We start from the raw sequence: 13,341 nt of genomic DNA, 5'->3' as shown, positions 1-13,341 counted from the left end.
CCCTCCTCTCACATGTCAATAAATTTCTTACAAAGTGGGAAGGCCCCTGATGCTAACTCTCTTCTTCCTTATGTAGTTTTTTCTCCAATATACAAGTTTGAGTTATTTTTATTTTTCAAAAAGCACAGAGGCTTTTCATGCTTTTAAAGACAATTTGAAAGCTTTATAAGTTATAAAGATTTCTAAAAGCTTTACGTTTTTTTCAACTCTAAAGCTTAAAGCCCTATAAAAGCTTTTCATAAAGCTTTTTTAAGTCTTAAATTCGTTTTTGTCACCAACTTCAGGCAATTCTGGCACATCCACCTACCCCCCAGGGAAGGCTAAGCCTAAGCCAAAGCTGGTCGAAACCCCAATACCAAAAGTTTCATACTTTTATGCATTCGTAGGGTTGTTCCCGCAACACTATGGATTCATGTCTTTGCATAAAGAAGGCCCATGATGTTAACCTTATCATTTTGCTACTATATGTTGATGGTATGTTGATTGTTGGGAGTCCTCATGCTAAGTTAGATGCTTTGAAGACTCGTCTCAAGAAGAGATTGAAGTGAAGGACATGAGACATGCCTCTCACATGCTTGGTATGCATATTATGTGCAATCTATCTACAAGACTTCTCTACTTATCCCATAAAGAGTACACATATAGAGTACTTGAGTGATTCCATTAGTTGGGTGGTAAGTCTATTAGCTGCCCACCCATTGCCTTCTCATGGTGGCCGAGATATTAGAGTCATGGGCTACACAAACTTTGATTATACATGACATACAAATATGTGAAAGTCCATCTCTTACTATGTCATCTTTGTTGGAGGTGTTATTTCTTGGGTGTCTAGGATGCAAAATTGCATTGCCTTGTCTACTATCAAGGTTGAGTACATTACAGCCATCACTAAGGCTTGCAAGAAGGCTCTATGGTTAGGCCATTTGGTCTATAGACCTTGGTATGACTATGATCCTACATTGCATTTGGACTCGATAACTACCATCTAGTTGGCACATAATCTAGTCTTTCATGCGAACTCCAAGCATATTGAGGTCCATTACCACTTTATTAGAGAGGTGGTTGAGAGCAAGCAGATAGAGCTTATCAAGATCTCGTTTGTTAAGAATCCTATGCATTTGCTCACTAAAAGTCTCCTAGTGAAACGTTATGCCTTCCTTAAGAAGATGATGGGTGTAGAATGAGATGCCATTTATTTCCCTTATCATATATACTTCTATTTACACATTGTACTTTATCTCCACACTTAGGTATATTTACCTTTAAGTGGGGGGTTATTGAGGATTAAAGGTTGCATGTGCCTAGCCACCTACATTTGCTTGTATTTACTACCTGCACATCTATACACTACGAGCGGATGATGCCAGGAGGCATATTCCATGGTGGATTCCATGAGACCACGGTGGATTCTATGAGGTTTTTATTCCACGGTGGATTCTGTGAGGTTTTGTAGTGGATTTCATAAAACTATATTTATTTGCCATGGCTTGTACACAAGGTGGATTCCTTGTGCGAGAAGTTGACGAGGACGCCTATCCTTTTTGGGTGTCAGATTAATTTAATGTGCACATGGGTGATTCTGCAAAATACATATTAAATTAATGGACGTTTATGAGTTTAGAGTGCACTCATATTAAATTAAGGTTAGGACAGAGTTCCAACCTATTTATTTATTTTGTAGCTGAAGACTGCTAGGTATTCACTTTTGTCGATTTAATTTTATTATTTTCTAACAATTGTGAATGCTTCAGTTGATGTGTAGAGCAAGCAATGGTGGCATTCGAAGCACCGGGCAATGGCGTGTATTCAAATTACCTAGAAGAATTATTATTTTTTATGGGCACGCATCTTATCATTAAAGGCATGGTGCTAATATTTATTTAGGCGCACTTATTTATTGAAGCAATTGACAAACATTTATTATTTTGCATGTGCATAGGTGCTCAGTTTAAATATTTCATTATTGGACATTGTATTTGGGCATAACCCAATTTTGGGGATGCCTAACCGCTTTATTCTTTATTTGGGAAAAAGCAAACACGAAACCCAAAGCATGCTAATTGTAAATTGGGCTATTTTTGAGCTTGGAGATTAGTAAATTTATAAATACATGCCTTGTGAAGCGCTTACACAAGGCATGGGGGGAGATTGTACCCAATTGGTCTCTTTGCTTCATGTCGTGCAAATCTTTCTTCTTGTTTTATGAGCTTTTGTAGAGTTCTTTGTTCTTCAGGACCTTCCGGTGTTCACTACGCGCGCATACAACATCTGGTTTGCGCACCAGTGGCGATCATGCGTCACTGCCACTTTATTATTTATTCTTTCTATGATAATAGAATAAGGGATGGGGGGTCACACATTGTGACTATGAGAGTTTCCACATATGCTCTCTCTCTCTCTCTCTCTCTCCCTCCATAGCTCTTGCATCCTCTTCCTTTCGCTTGTGCTCTCACTTTGGCTCCATCTTTCATAACCTAGTCCCATATTTGTTTGAGAGAGACTCCAAATCCCATAATCAAAATTCTAAATACCTTCCTCTCTTTAATCTCCTTACAACCCTCATCTATGAGCCATTGTGGGGGGGGGGGGGGTTTAATTGCTAATTTAATTCCAATCTTAGCTAGATTGAATATTGATCCTAATGCTAGGCAAAATACTTTTTTTGCAATTCCAGAATGAGCGAATCGAAGAGGGGTCATTGTTCATAGTGCCATTAGTGTCATTTGCAAACATGTTTAGTAGCACATCCTAGTTGCTAGGTAGCTTTAATCTTGTTGACCTCCCTTCCTTGATCTCATCCTTCACTAGCCGTCCCAAGGTATCAACTGAGATGGCTAAGAGTGATGGGGCCAATAGGTAGCCCTATTTGATAGATATGAATAGAGGAAATGGAGTTGACAACTCCCCATTCACTACAATTCTAGCACTTACATTTCCAAACAATGTACTCACATACCTAATAAATCTTTTCCTTGATCCATATCATGGAGTGACTTCAATATAAAGCACCAATCAAGCATGTCATATGCTTTATCAAAATCTATTTTAAAGAGCATAAATCCCTAATTTTGTAATTAGAAAATTCAAAGCATGTCATATGCTTTATCAAAATCTATTTTAAAGAGCATGAATCCCTAATTTTGTAATTAAAAAATTCAAAGCATGTCATATGCTTTATCAAAATCTATTTTAAAGAGCATAAATCCCTAATTTTGTAATTAGCAAGTTCAAAACCTTCCCAAAAACTAACAATAGAGTCAAGAATGTACTTCCCTTTTAATGAAGCCCTTTTGTTCTCTCTTGAGCCAACCGTCAAGATGAGTCTCCTTGCCAAGCACTTAACAAATATCTTATAAGTAGAAGATAAACAAGTAATTGGTCTCCAATTGGAGGGGGAGCTTTTACTATCTCTTTTATATATTAATTTGATAGCCCCTTGGTTGATGGCTATAAGGAGGTCTCTAAACCTCATTGCTTTTTTACATATCAAAAGCAACATCTAAATAAGAAGAGATTTAAATTCTCTATAAAACTTATTGGGTAGGCCATTCAACCCAAGGCTCCATTAGACAGATTGTCTATTGTGTCTCCTAGTTCTAATTTTATAAGGTTTATGCCCAAAATTTTAGCTATGGAGCTAAGTATTGCCTTGGGTCTCACATGGGATAACATTACTTCCTATGATTGTTCCTTGGGTGGGGAGAAGATTTTCGCATAAAAGTTCATTGTTGTTTCTAAATTTTCTTCCTTTGAGGAGGAAATACTCCTATATTTTTTAATAAGCATGGGAACTAAGTCCTCCTCTTTTTTCTTTTTGTTTGTATTAAACATCTCTTTTGTGGAATTGTCAATTTTCCTTGCCCACCAACTTTTGGTGTAGAGTCTAATGGAGTTGGCCTCTTCCTCCTTTACAGCTTGAAGTCCTTGCTCAACTAAAAATTAGTTCTTCTTGTAATGTGGTCTCACCTCTCAAAGGATTCTAGATTCTAATTCTAGTACCTTGGCAAACAACTTTCCTTTTCATCGTCTTCTTTTTAAACTTGTCTCGTTACTCCCCGAGTAGCTTTGATAGCTGCAGCCCAAGATTGTGCAAGGGCTTTTGTAAATAGGAAAGCTTGATCCCAAAGATTTGAATTTCCTCCTTAACTTCCTGATCTTTAAAAAGTGTAGGATCAGTATGGAATCGTCTAGCTCTAATAATATTAGTGTTGCAAGAAATGTGAGTTGAAATTGGAAAATGATAAGAAAGAACAAGATCTTTATGGATTTTACATTAACATTAGCAAAAATGGAGAGTAGACCTAATGAAATATATACATTGCTAAGGTTCTTGATTATTTGACCATGTGAAGTGTGTTTCTTCGCTCACATCTATCAAACCATGGAACGAGAAATGATTCATCCAATCTACTTTTTCATCACCTGAGATGACTAGGCCCTTCATTTGATACCTGTCTTTAGTATCTTCCACCATGTTAAAGTCGCTTGTCAGAATTATTGGGCACTGTATTTGTAGTAGAGCATTCCATAGGGAGGTTCTCTCTTGTGCATTACAAGGGGCATTAATGATACTACAACAATTTCCTCACTTTCTTTCATGTGTATTGTTCCCCATCTATTCTCTTTCACCTATTGTAGTTTTATGGATAATATTTTTAATTTTACCAACGATTCCAATTATTGCTCCTTCACTCCTATTATTATGATGAATGTAGATCCATTCAAATTCCTAGTAGATTAAGCTTAGATTATTATATAGTTATTCATCCATAATTCTAACCTCCTACAAGTAGAGAATATCAAGGATAGGCGACATGTCTTTAAGCCATCCCTTTAAAATATTGGCTATGTTAGCTTTATTGATTTATAGTTAAGGGAGATCAAAATTAGCTTATTCATGGATGAAATTTATTTTTTGTTTTTATCTTTTCTAGTCCCTTCCTTATTCTTGGAGAATGGGTTGTTGTCACTATCACTAACTTTTGAGTATGTATCTTCTTTTTGAGTTTTTTCAAGAGTTGTCCGATACCATTTTTTGAGGGCTCATAGCCATTTCAGGGTTTTGAAACTAGTCATAGCCCTCTTCATGATCTTTTATATCTTTTACGAGAACATAATCACAATTCTCATTTAGATCCGGATTGATATTCTCTTTTTTTTTTGTGGGTTATCCACAAAACTTTCCTCATTTAATCTAGCATAAGGCAGCGGTAATATCTAGTACGTTCAAGGAAACATTGAATGTCCTTATGGTTAATGGGTGGTGGGAGATACATTATTATTTTGATCTTAGGAGTATCTGGTGCAATACCTTTCTTAGAAACCACATGACCCAAAATGATGCTGTGTTTAATCTAGAATTGGCACTTCAAGGGATTCAAAGAAAGTTGGTACAATCAACATTGTTCGAAGACTAATAGAAGCTTTTCGAGGTGCTCCTCCCAACTGGAGTGGACACAGAGGTTGTCAATGATGAATGCCTCAAGCCATTGTCTTATCTAGGGCCTATTCAATCATGAAGGATCTTAGTGATGAGAAGAGGGGTGTACATACTGTGATGCTATTGTTCGACCTTTTGCTTGATTATTATTCTGATTTTACTGGTGATTCTTTTACCTTTTTTTGTTAACGGATCGAAAGCCTATGGTGCCTTCTTCTCCTCTTTGGTATTTGTTATCTCATTGCTTTATTGCTTGCTTTTTATTAATGCCTTCCCTATTTTTTAGAAAAAATCGATCTAGTGTCCTCTTGTTGCCCCCGTGTAAGCTTGGGGGAGGAATGCCCTTGGGCTGGGATACCGAACCTAGTGGGAAACATACACTAGATCTCAAAATTTAGAGGGTGGTGAAGTATTCCGACCAAAGGCTTCGAAGGATCTTGCAACCTTCACTAAATCTGCCGGACACGATTACTAAATTTTTTGGACAGGGCTGCCATTTCTGCATCTGTCTCGCTATGAAGGCATCTTCTTCAAGACATATAGCAGTTTTGCCTCTCTCCCCTAGCCTACCAAGCAGGGGTGGATGTATAGAGAGGAGCTCTCCAGAAGATATTGATTTACTCTTATCTTCATGGAATGAGTATTTCATCGATCCCTGGGACGATTCCAACAGCCAGGTGATCACTCGGTACTGTGCAGGTCTTGGGAATTCTATGGTTTATCATGTGTACCAACATCCATTGGCTTGCTGTTTGTGACAGAACATGGCTTTGCATCACAGACCTTCTCAAGATACGAAGACTTCAAGCACAAATTTGCCGAAGGGGCAGTTTGGATCCATGGCTCTATCAATTCGCCTTGGGTACGAGAAGAGCTGGCGAGAAGAGAGATGCAACCGCTGCTGACATTAATAGAAGAGCTGGGCAGAAGAGGAATGCAACCACTGGTGAGTTTAATAGAAGGAAAGTTATGTGAAGTGAAGGACAAAGAATGTCATTTTAAAACACAACCTGGGGAAAAGGAGCAAGTGCTGATTGCTAGGCATGGCAGCCACCTGACATCTCGGGAGGATTGCGGCCTAGTGGCCATGCTGCAGACTTGTGCCAAGCAAAAGGATTTGTACAAAGGCAGCAGAATACATGTTGATATTCTTGCAAGGGGGGTGCTTGAAAAGAACATTTATATTGGTACTTCTTTAGTTAACATGTATGCCAAATGCGGTGCACTTGCAAAAGCTCAAGAGGTGTTTGATTTGATTCCAGTTCGGGATGCAGTATCATGGAATGCACTAATTGCAGGTTATGCCCAACATGGTCATGGTATAGAAGCACTGAACTGGTATGAACAGATGCAATCTGAGGGCCTTTCTCCAAACCCAATCACCTTTATATGCATTTTGAAAGCCTGTGGTAGCATAGGAGCAGTTGAAAAGGGCAAAGTCATTCATGCTGAAATAGTGCGAAAGGGTTTGGTAGAGAAATATTGTTTCATTGGCAATGCGTTAGTGGATATGTATGCAAAATGTGGTGCACTTGCAAAAGCACAAGAAGTATTTAATGAGCTTCCAATTCAGGATGTAGTCTCATGGAGTGCACTTATTTCGGGATACACTCAATATGGGCATGGTGAGCAAGCACTAAACTGTTATGAACAGATGCAAAGGCATGGTCCTTCACCTGATGCAGTTACCTTTATTTGCATCTTGAAGGCCTGTGGCAGCATAGGAGCAGCTGACAAGGGCAAAGCTATACATGCTGAGATTTTGAAAAAGGCATTATTGAAGAAAAATCTTTTCATTGGCAATGCATTGGTGGATATGTATGTCAAATGTGGCATGCTTGCAAGAGCTCAAGAAGTGTTTGATGAGCTTCCAATCCATGATATAATCTCATGGAATACACTAGCTGCTGGGTATGCTCAGTTTGGAAAGGATGATGTTGTTTTTAATTTCTTCAATAAAATGATAAGTGAAGGTATAATGCCAAATCTTGTCACACTCACTGTTATGCTACATGCATGCAGTCACTCAGGTCTTCTGGATGAGGGTCAAGTGTGCTTTGAAACTATGAACACATCCTATGGGATTATTCCAACTTTAGAGCATTACACATGCATAGTTGATCTTTATGGCCGTGCAGGCCACTTTGACAAGGCGCTAAGAGTGATCGAGAAGTTTTCATCTTCTGATCATCTCCCTGTATGGACTGCCCTCTTGGGTGCTTGTCGAAAGTGGGGAAATGTGAAGCTTGGAAAATTTGCCTTTGAACATGCCGTACAATTGGATGAAAAAGATGTTGGAGCCTATGTTTGCATGAGTAATATCTATGCAGGTGCAGGCATGCAAGAGGATGCACACAAGATTGAAGCTATGAGAGTGAAAAACAAAGCATGGAAGAAACCAGGAGATTGGTGGGTGTGAGTGGAAATTTCATTTGTTTCTTTCAGGGATAAGAGCCATGTGAAAGCCAATTTATGTGAAGCTGGTGGGTTTCTCCTTGCTTTAGGTGTTATGATTGGAAGAGGCTCAGCAACCACCAGGAACTTTTTCAAAAATAGCAGTTATATTTATGATGTGTAAACTGTGAGCCCATGCTTTATATTGTTGACTACTCCACACATTTCCCCAAAACATGTTTGGAGTCTTTTCAAAAGCAGCAAAGAAAGATGTCTCGAGTTGACATACTAAGAAGTTGGGTATTGCATTGGCCCTCATTAATTCCACCAGAAAGAACACCCATATATGTGAATGAGCATGCAGCTTCACTGTGACTACCACTTGCTACATGACTTGTATAAAAAATGAAGCAGATTTAAATTATTTTTGCAGATGCACTGATCTTATGGATTGTACAAAAGATGAAGCAGATTGAAATGGTTGCAGGTGCACTGATCTACATGAGTTGTACAAGAAATGAAGCAGATGTAAAAGTATGGTTGCAGATGCAAACTGATCTCATGTTTTTTGGGATGAGATTGGTGCTGGTTGCTTCACTTATAGAATGCTTGTACTATTTTTCTTGTCGTCTTCTAGGCTAATTCGTGAAGCAAAGCAACTATGTAGGAGGATGTTAGGCACATGCATTTGGCTTGTTATTGGGAGCTTGCATTGGCAGTTGGGCGGCTCATTTAGGGCTAGTCCATGCCCATGTGTCTTGGGTCTCACCTTGTAGTCTTTATATACTCCACTCCTCCACTCTTATTCTAGTGGGCCACATCCACTTGGAGAGAGGGAGATTGAAGGTACTGCTGGTCATCATATGTCCCATCACCTGTGTGGTTTGTACATTACATATCATTGCCCATTTGTTTATTCTTTGAGTTCTCTCATTGTACATTCTTCTTGTGTTTAATAGTTCTCTTCTACTTCTGTTACTCATTCTCACATATTATCGGACTTCGAGTGTTGCTTGTTTTGGTGCTTTGTGTAGCTTACTGTGATAGATTTGCTACAGGCTGGTCTACTGCTACAAGGGTTGTCAGTCACTGCATTTTGCCACTGCAAGCACTTGCATTTTTCATCTTCAACCTTCATCTACTGCTGGCGACCTGCTTATATGCTGGTGACATCTTTCTTGATGCAGGTGACCTGCGGTCCAACTGAAAAGGAGCCTGTATCCTGCGTTTCTTGGTATTGCCACTGTTGTTGAAGTTTGGGACTTTTTGTTTTATTGCCATGCTGTTTCACTTGTCAGGGATCTTGTTTTTACTGGCTGACTGCTCTGACAGTGGTACACTCTGCGTTTTTGTTGATCCGATCTTATTCACATTTACATTTGTGTTTTTAGCTGTATAGGGTCTCCTGTGTTGGTGGTTGTGATTTCTCACTACATACTCTTCACTGCTGTTCCCATCTGTGTTTTTGCTACTGCTTGTGTGTGTTTTGTGTGTGTGTGTGTGTGTGTTTTTTGTGAATTATGGAACTCCTGTGTTGTTCTGGCTGATTGACCATGAGTATCTGAGGTGTCTCCTACTCTCTATTCTCCATCATCATCTTGCATATCGCCAATCTTCATTATGACTGCTCTATCTGATTGACTCCAGATTCTCTCACCATGGTCCTAACCTTGTTCTTTTGAGGCTTTTCGAGCTTGGGAGGATGCTTGGATTTTGGTTCGCAGCTGCAAATTCTTTACCTTCTACTTTACCCATGTTATGAGCTTTGTGGATTTACTCCATCTTTGGTGCTTCTAGAGACTTCTTTGTAGGTTGGTGGTTTCCAGCATGTTTCATTTAGTCTTCTTGGTGATTGCTTTTTGGTGGCCTTGGTGACCCCATTTATATGCTACATAGATGAAATGGTGTCATGCAGTTTCTGTGGTGATTATGCTAATCAATCAATGGTGGTGGCCTGTGCAGAGAGGGTCACTGTGTCCTTTGGTGGCATGGCGAGTTTTATTCGGCTGATGGGCAGATGGTTGCTACATTGACTCTTGACCCCTCAAACTGACTTAGATGGTAGGTTTGGAGTCGAGGATGTAAGCCGACTTCTGATATAGCATGGGTAGGTTGGATCTGTGAGAGTGCGCAACGGAAGAAGAACACGAACACAGAGGAGGAGAGTGAGAAAGCAGAACATGAAGGAAGAAAATCTGCACTGACTGTAATGAATGCTGAATACACCAAAGTGGACTGATCAGTCCCTGCACGCAGCCCGGAGCGTCAGTGAGGGCACCAGAACAGACTGGAAGCAATGGCAGCACCAATGCCGGAGTGGGAGAGGAGGGAGTGTGTGCAGAATCTGCAGAAGAATGTATGAGAGAATGACTGGGGGGGCTGCTATAAATAGCCCCAAACTAGCCAAAACTGGCCGACCTGGCTGAAACTGGCCGACCTGCCCACAAACTGGCCGATTGCACACAAACTGGCCGACCTGCCCAAATATGGGCCGACTGCACACAAAAAGGGCCCATTTTGGGCTGAGTGCCACCCGAGAAGGGAATGCAGACTAAATCAGCAAACACAAAACTGACAGAGCTCCTCTGTCTCCTGCCAGACTCTGGCAGGAGCTCATAACTAGGAGATGACAGACTGAGAATGAAAATAGAGCAGGCTAACACCCCCTCTCAGATCCTGGGAGGGTCTGAAGACCTAACAACCGCATGTAATGGAGCAAAGAAGCCTGAGGCAAAGGCTTCGTGAAGAGATCAGCCGCATTGTCCGCCGTGGGACAATAGGCCACCGCCAGCTCCGAATCCGCGATCTGCTCTCGAACATAGTGATACTGAACCTCAATGTGCTTTGTGCGAGCATTTGCCAGAGCAAGAGCACTCTGGTTGTCCACGTGCAGCTCCATAGGTCCCGTCTGGGAAAAGCCAATCTCCGCCAGCAAGCGACGGAGCCAAACTGCCTCCATAGCGGTCGAACATAGGGTCCGATACTTAGCCTCTGTAGAAGAAAGTGCCACAGTAGGCTGCTTCTTGCTGCTCCAAGAGACAGCACCAGATCCAAGGGTGAAAAGCATAACCTGTAGTGGATCGTCGCGAATCCACATCACCTGCCCAATCAGAATCATTCCATCTAGAAAGGGGGATCCCGTCTCCATACATGATCCCGTAGGATCGAGTCCCCTGTAAATACCGAAGAACACGCAAGGCTGCCCTCCAGTGATCCTGTGTAGGAGTCTTCATAATAGAAGACAACAAAGCCACCACAAAAGAGATATCCGGCCGAGTGTGAATCAGCCAGATGAGAGAGCCTACAAGGCACCTGTAACGAGTGGCATCTGTAAGGGGGACTCCATCTGCCAAAAGCTTGGACTCAGGGTCCATGGGGCAAGATATAGGCCGACACTCGGCCATACCAAACTCCGAAAGAAGCTCGGAGATGTACCTGTGCTGCGAGATAAAGATGCCATGTGCCATCTGATAGATCTCCAGTCCTAGAAAGAAGTGAAGGATCCCTAGATCTGTCATGTCGAACTCCTGCCGAAGAATGGACCGAGTATGCTCCACCTACTGAGTGTCGCTCCCTGTAATGATAAGATCATCTACATACAAAATAAGGAAAACAAAAAGAGAGCCCACAACTCCAAAGTAGAGGTTGGGATCATGATCGGAGTGCTGAAAGCCACTCTGTAGAAAGAAGCGGTCAATCCTTTGGTACCAAGCACGAGGAGCTTGCTTCAGGCCATAAAGGGCCTTCCACAGCTTGTAGACATGATCCGCCTTCCCCTACACAAGAAAACCAGGAGGCTGTGAAACATAGATCTTCTCCTCAAGGACGCCATTCAAAAAGGCTGACTTGACGTCCATCTGATAAACAGGCCAACGGTGGTGAGCTGCAAGAGCCAAAATAACTCGAATGGTAGACATCCGAGCTGTAGGAGCAAAAGTCTCGAAGTAGTCCAATCCTGCGCGCTGTGCAAAACCCTTGGCAACAAGCCTAGCCTTATGCTTGTCCAAGGAGCCATCTACAAGATACTTGGTTTTAAAGACCCATTTCACACCTATTACCTTCCGTTTCTTGGGACGCGGTACAAGCTCCCAAGTATGGTTCCGCTCGATGGAATCGAGCTCTGCCTGCATAGCCTGTCGCCATATATTCTGTGCAAGAGCCTCCTCCACAGTGGAAGGCTCGGAATCGTGAAGAATCTGAGACATAAGAGCATAGTTCACACATAGTGAACTATCCCGCTGGGCCTGTAAGCGGGCTGATCTGCGTGGACATGTAGAAGAAGCAGGAAAGTGAGTAACACCTGAATCCTGCATGAGCCGGCGATACCATAAAGGAATCCTAAGAGACTCCTCCTACTGCGAGGGAGGCCGAGTAGTCGTCGGAACCTGCAAAGCACTTGTGTCTGCGAGGGACTCCCCCTCACCAAGTGAAGGTAGATCCTTCTCATCGGAAGAAGGCTCCCCAGCCGATGGCGGGGGATCCCGAAAAGACTCCGGAGGGGAGTCGGAAGGGGTGGAAGAACTCGTAGAAGGAGTCACATCCGCCAAAGGGGGAGGAGAAGCCGTAGTAGGAGGAATGGGAGGGGGAGGAGGCGATGATGGAGGGGTGCTAAGGGGTATCCTGGAAGGAAGAGAAGGCAGAGAAGGTGGGGGGTGGTTTGTCGATGTCGAAGAAGCACCTGTAAGAGAACCATCAATCGGATCCTCGGAGGCCGAAGCCTCATCAAAGATCACATCCCTGCTCACCTCAATCTTCCGTGTCATCGGGTCGTAGAGCCGATATCCCTTCGTGGTCGTGCTATAGCCCACGAAGATAAGCTTCCTCGACTTAGAGTCGAGCTTCGTCTTCCTCTTCTTCTTGTCCACATGGACAAAAGCATCACACCCAAAGATGCGAAAGTTGGACACGGAAGGCTTCTTCCCAAAGAAAGCCTCATAAGGAGTCATGTCCTGTAAAGCCGAAGTCGGAGAGCGGTTGCGAATATGCACCGTTGTAGCCACCGCCTCACCCCAAAGGAAATGAGGAAGACTCCTATGCTCCATCATAGATCGGGCCATCTCCACTATGGTCCGATTCGCATGCTCCACCACACCATTCTCTGATGGTGTGTTTGGATGGGAATACTCCACCCGAATGCTGTGATCCCTGCAAAACTGAGAGAAAATGTGAGAAGTGAACTCGTCACCATGATCAGCTCGAACGCCACGAACTTTGGAAGTTGTTTGTGTCTCCACAAACACCTTCCACTCGCAGAAACGGGAGTACGCCTCGCTCTTGGACTCCAAGAAATAAGGCCACACATAACGGCTGAAGTCGTCCACAATCAGCATAAAATACTTGGCCTTCCCAAGGGAGGCCGTGCCCATAGGTCCGCAAAGGTTGGTGTGAACCAACTCAAGCGGAGAAGTAGCCCTCTTAGAGGCAACCTGAGGGTGAGGCTGCCTATGCTGCTTGCCCCTCAAGCAGCTAGGGCACAAAGTGTGAAGAGGAGGGAAATCTGGAAGTCC

At 42.4% G+C, this 13,341-nt stretch overlaps 1 protein-coding gene across 2 annotated transcripts; it reads left to right on the top strand.

The window, feature by feature from the left end:
- The first annotated feature begins 5,765 nt into the window (after positions 1–5,765).
- LOC148015073 (pentatricopeptide repeat-containing protein At4g33990-like) lies at positions 5,766–11,437 on the top strand. Of its 2 annotated transcripts, none has more exons than XM_087665581.1 (2): positions 5,766–6,117; positions 6,222–11,437. In XM_087665581.1, the coding sequence occupies exons 1-2, from the start codon at positions 5,956–5,958 to the stop codon at positions 7,857–7,859; spliced, it is 1,800 nt and encodes a 599-aa protein (XP_087521707.1). In that variant the 5' UTR covers positions 5,766–5,955; the 3' UTR covers positions 7,860–11,437. The 2 variants fall into 2 exon arrangements, with proteins under 2 accessions (XP_087521707.1, XP_087521708.1); XM_087665582.1 differs by having other exon boundaries at positions 5,980–6,117; positions 6,202–11,437.
- The last annotated feature ends 1,904 nt before the right edge of the window (positions 11,438–13,341 follow it).

The sequence above is a fragment of the Lygodium microphyllum genome, chromosome 24, assembly GCF_053477565.2.
Source record: "Lygodium microphyllum isolate KBCC chromosome 24, Lygodium_microphyllum_v1.1.10, whole genome shotgun sequence".
Classification (NCBI taxonomy): domain Eukaryota; kingdom Viridiplantae; phylum Streptophyta; class Polypodiopsida; order Schizaeales; family Lygodiaceae; genus Lygodium; species Lygodium microphyllum.
The sequence above is the reverse complement of the archived record's forward strand: the minus strand, read 5'-3'. Positions and strand labels throughout refer to the sequence as shown.

What these genes read in the sequence shown, in the direction of transcription:
- LOC148015073 (XM_087665581.1), top strand. Translation starts at nt 5,956, where the DNA reads ATGAAGGCATCTTCTTCAAGACATATAGCAGTTTTGCCTCTCTCCCCT. An exon ending in GGGACGATTCCAACAGCCAG is followed by an intron (nt 6,118 to 6,221) that starts GTGATCACTCGG and finishes TTTGCATCACAG; the next exon opens with ACCTTCTCAAGATACGAAGA.